The sequence below is a fragment of the Sinocyclocheilus grahami genome, unplaced genomic scaffold (assembly GCF_001515645.1).
Source record: "Sinocyclocheilus grahami isolate Dianchi unplaced genomic scaffold, SAMN03320097.WGS_v1.1 scaffold72.1, whole genome shotgun sequence".
Taxonomy (NCBI): Eukaryota; Metazoa; Chordata; class Actinopteri; order Cypriniformes; family Cyprinidae; genus Sinocyclocheilus; species Sinocyclocheilus grahami.
This window is the reverse complement of record NW_015505251.1, coordinates 1223929-1228640: the sequence shown is the minus strand read 5'-3', so window position 1 is coordinate 1228640 and position 4712 is coordinate 1223929. Positions and strand designations below refer to the sequence as shown.

Genomic DNA, 4712 nt, shown 5'->3' with positions numbered 1-4712 from the left:
GGGGGGGGGGGCTTAAGTTGCACAAGTTCTGAGGCTCGTACTCTCTACAGTACACCCTACTTACATAGAAATGCTTTTGGGAATCGTGCCGTACAGATTAAGTACAACTTACTACTTAAGTTCTACTTAGTGCTTTGGGAAGCTGATCAAAGTCCATTCAGAACCTTGGACAGCGGCATCACTCCCAAGACTCCGGACTTTCTTTTATGATAATGAGATTACGTCACATCGCAAGACGAAAAACCATGCCGACAAGATGGAGAATGGAATTAGCATTTGAGTGTGGGGAGATTGGTTGGCCACTGTGTCAGAGGCTTTTTCCTGCACAATCTATTGCTCAGTATTGATTACTTTAATGCAGTCTACTGGAGAGGCTCTCCCTAGGGTACACTGACTGTCTAATGGGTGGCTGTGGCATAGGGCTGCACTAATAAGGAAACACGCTTATCAGCTTATCCTGTATCCAAATCACTTGAAAAATTTCAGAGAGTCACCTCTGACCCTTTGCTTCCTAGCATGCTGAATTTCAACCAAAGGCTTAAATGAAAAAGAACACAGCCTATTATAACAGCACAGTACACATATCTGTAATTAGAATTGTGACATTCTCTCTTTTTCATCGTGTTACAGGCCAGAAACAGTCTACAGCAGGGGGACATGGATGGGGCAAGACGCCTGGGACGCTTGGCTCGCCTGCTTAGCTGTGTGGCCATCATCGTGGGCTTCCTTAGCATCATAATCTATGTGGTCGTTGCAGGTATGTTGCATTACAAGCATTTATTTCATCATCTATCCACTATTAAACAATATAGATGTGACACGCTTTATTATTTTTAGTCAAAATTAATCACGCGTTGTTTTAAAAAAACAAAAACAATTATAAGCAAAACACTTGTATTTTGAGTGTTAGTGTGTTTTTTGATCAAATAAAGTCTTAGCTTTCAAATTATGCCAACTTTACCATGAAATTCAAATAATAAATGTTGTTTTGATGCTCTTTAATGTGGTGTGACATGTTGCTGTAATGTAACATGCTTTTTATTAACATTGAAAACAGTTCTATTTAATTTTCCTAAAAACTGTGATACTTTGATTTTTTTTTGATGAATAGGAAGTTTAAAGAATAACATTTATTTGAAATAGAAATATTTTGTAACAATGTATCAGTCTTTACTCACATTTCTTATTAATGTAATGCATCATAGCTAAAAGAAACTTAAGTAAAAATGTAATTATTTTTTTAAGTTTGAATAAACACCTTAATTGTCAAAAAAAAAATTAATTCTGAAAATACTTTTAATAATATTTTCTTAAAAACAAGTTATGACAGCCACCATTTAAATGATTATATCTTGACAAGCAGAAACATAATTATGTCACAGAAATTCATTAAGAGACTAAATTAGTTTCTGGGCCAAAATGATGGAGCGGTTCACATACTATAGTTGATAATATATACTATATTTGATAAATTGCATGTATTTCCATACTCAGTGTTGCTGTTATGATTCATATGCTCTTTTTTTCTGCTCTATCCTCAGTAACTGGATAGGAGGCATAGTAAGAACGAGAAACCCATCTACAGCACTACTGCAAACAAAATAAAAACCTCACCCATGATGTAATTAAAATAAGATCTCCCTCTTAACAATAATGCCACATAAGATAAAAAGAAACGAGGACTGTAGCAGCAAAATAAGATCTGATTAAATAGCAAATATGCATGCAGTAGATTAGCATGCTCAGTGAAAAAACTCCCATATGTTAAAAAGAACAGTAATGGCTTGCATTATGTAAATGAGAAACATTGCTGTTGTGGCAAGACCTCATCTGAGGATGGCAAAAGGACAAGGGGACTTTCTTTTTTTTCTCCCAAAGATGGTCTTTGAAAACATGGCTATGCCTGGCAAGCTGCATTTTAACCTTATATTACTCCTGGTTGATCTTGCATTTGAAAATTATGCACAGAAATATTTGCAACCACTGATGTATGTTTTATAAAAAGATTTATATGTGGAGTTTAAGTGACGGGAATGAACTAGGGATGACAATCTGTTAGATAGAATCCTTGTCAGACTTAACAGAAATGGTCATTGGGGTTGGAGATTTCATTTTTGTTTATTTATTTTGTATGTTTTGATTATTAAAAAAAATGACCACACGCATGCCTGATCGTTTATGTGAATAACTGTCAGCATTTTTCACTACTATGTTTTTTATCTGTAAGAGTAGTGGGTATTTAAAGATGGGAATGTACATCATTGTCCAGTGTATCAAATGCTATATTCTTTCAATGGCACAAAGTTCATGGAGAGCTCTGCCTTTAACCACGAGGATCCACTACACATCCCATACTAGCATAGAGAGGTAAGGCTGAAATGTTACGCATGCCAGCCCTCTCTTTCCTGACAAAAACTGCTGGAGCATGGACATTCATCTAGAGGCATGCAACGGCCAGCACCATTCTGTGCCAAGACCTTTGTATCAGTATGCTAAATAAATCACAGGACTATTCATCTTTACCCTGGGTTCTTTCCTGGACAGAATGCCAGTTTCCCTGTCATAAATCTCCAGACTTATCCCTTATTAATATGAGATATATATCAACATATTTATAGAAATATTTAGGCATGCTGTGGGTGGACAAAACATTTTTTTATCTTCACCTAGAATGAGCTTGTGTGTAAGGGACTTTGCTTTGACACGTCTCACAGTGTTTATTGCATCTCCGTGATTGCCAATTCTTCAATCTGCTTATATTAATATGAGAAAATTACACAATCGGAGGTACAGATACATAACAGCACTTAGACCGAGTAACGGTTAAGAAGGAAATGTCTATTGACGTGCTTCATTCATACTGAATTAAGTATTTGACTGCCCTGTAATAGATTTCAATGCACTTAATCACTTACTTTTCATCAATATTCTTATGTCCTGTCAGTACTTTTGTATCCTAAAAGTATACTTTCATGTATAATCTCCTAAAAATAGACTGTTAGTACCTAAACACCTAAGATGACCATTTCATATATAGGCATTATGCTGTATAATGTACTGTTTTGTGCTTCTCATAACTCTTTTGTTCACTATAAGTGATTATGTTACTGTGTTGTTCATAAAACCCATTATGCCATTATGAATGAGATGCAAAAATGCTGCTATGGGTCTTAAAACTGTGATTTATTATGTACAACTTTGCATTCTTGGTTCACTTGTATATCTGTTTTCTATGTTAGGCTACCGTGTACAATAAAGTGTGAAATAAACATTAACATGCATGGTTCACAACTTGCTTGCGGTTATTGATCGTGTATAGCACAGTAGCAGAGAAACATCAGCAAGCAAATTATTGCATTAGCAAAAAGCTAAATGTTAAGAATACTACACAAAGAAATACAGCTAGACAACAGCTTTCAAAGCCTTCCTGCCCAAAGCACATATACAAAATATTTATTTTTCATGTTACTGACTATTGCTGTTGTAAATAATGCATGGCTAAGGAAATGGCACAAGATCTACTGGCTGATTTTGCACTTCCCTGGTTCTCTGATCTCCAAGTATGGCCCTCACTCCAGGACTTGGCACTAACAGCCTTCTCTCACTCACAGTGACACGAAGTGTTTAAGTACTCACAAATCTAGCCACCAGCTTAAATGAGACTAAAGTGCCACTATTAGTCATCTAGAATCACAATCCGAAATGGTTTTATTTTGCAAGGAGAAGAAACAATGACAAAAACAGCTTTTTGTCAGCTGAACCCCAAGGAGCTAAATATTTGCCTGAAGTTGACCATGAGATGTTAAAAGAATTTAAATCTTTCAAAATATAATGAATTGCACATCTTTTTATGCTCATTTTTATATTTATTTTTAAGATATACATATTAAAGGGGTCATATGTTGCTAAAAATAACTATGTTGTGTATTTGGTGTAATGAAATGTGTTTATGCGGTTTAAGGTTCAAAAAACATTTTCCACATACTGTACATTATTGTTTCTCCTCTATGCCCCGCCTTTCTGAAACGCGTCGATTTTTACAAAGCTCATTGGTCTGAAAAGCAAGGTGTGCTCTGATTGGCAAGCTATCCAGTGCGTTGTGATTGGCCGAATACCTCAAGTGTGTGATGGAAATGTTACACCCCTTACTATACTGTGATGCCCTGTCCGGCTGGAACGACGAGACAAAAACATTAAAACCCATTATAAACGAGGCATTTGTTGCATCCAGTGGGGACATAATTATGGATTATAATGACTTATACTGTCTTTTACGCATTGCATCGCGCCGCGTAAATATAAAACCATGTCTGCATTTGTGATCAGAGAAATGACAAACAACAAGTGCTACTCTACACTGCCCAAAACTCACGTTTGAATCATCAGTGGCAAATCCTTTAAATGAAAACGTACTTACAGACTGTGAGTCAGAACTGCCAGCATTGTAGTCTACTCTACCAGGATCAGGAAACAGTCCTCCATAAAATGTGCTGCACACATCTGAATATTTGGGTTGAACTGTTCTGGAACAGTGTTGTAAATACAACTTAACCACTGATTTCTAGTCGTGTCCTCTTTTGGAAGGCCAAACAAAGTAGTTTCGCTTTCACAACGAAACACAGCATCTTAACGACATGGTGGCAGCAACAATACTACAGCGAGAATAAAAGTTATGCCTTCTTTCTTTGCGTGAACATTTGGGCGGCGTTATG

At 36.4% G+C, this 4712-nt stretch overlaps 1 protein-coding gene across 1 annotated transcript in view; it reads left to right on the top strand.

Moving 5' to 3' along the window:
• The window catches only part of LOC107585619 (tumor suppressor candidate 5 homolog), a 16905-nt gene extending 14658 nt beyond the window's left edge, over positions 1-2247 (top strand). The window contains exons 2-3 of the mRNA XM_016272708.1: positions 631-757; positions 1542-2247. Coding sequence (XP_016128194.1) covers positions 631-757; positions 1542-1552 — 138 coding nt within the window. The 3' untranslated portion in view covers positions 1553-2247. The remainder of the gene's footprint in view (positions 1-630; positions 758-1541) is intronic.
• Positions 2248-4712: the final 2465 nt, after the last annotated feature.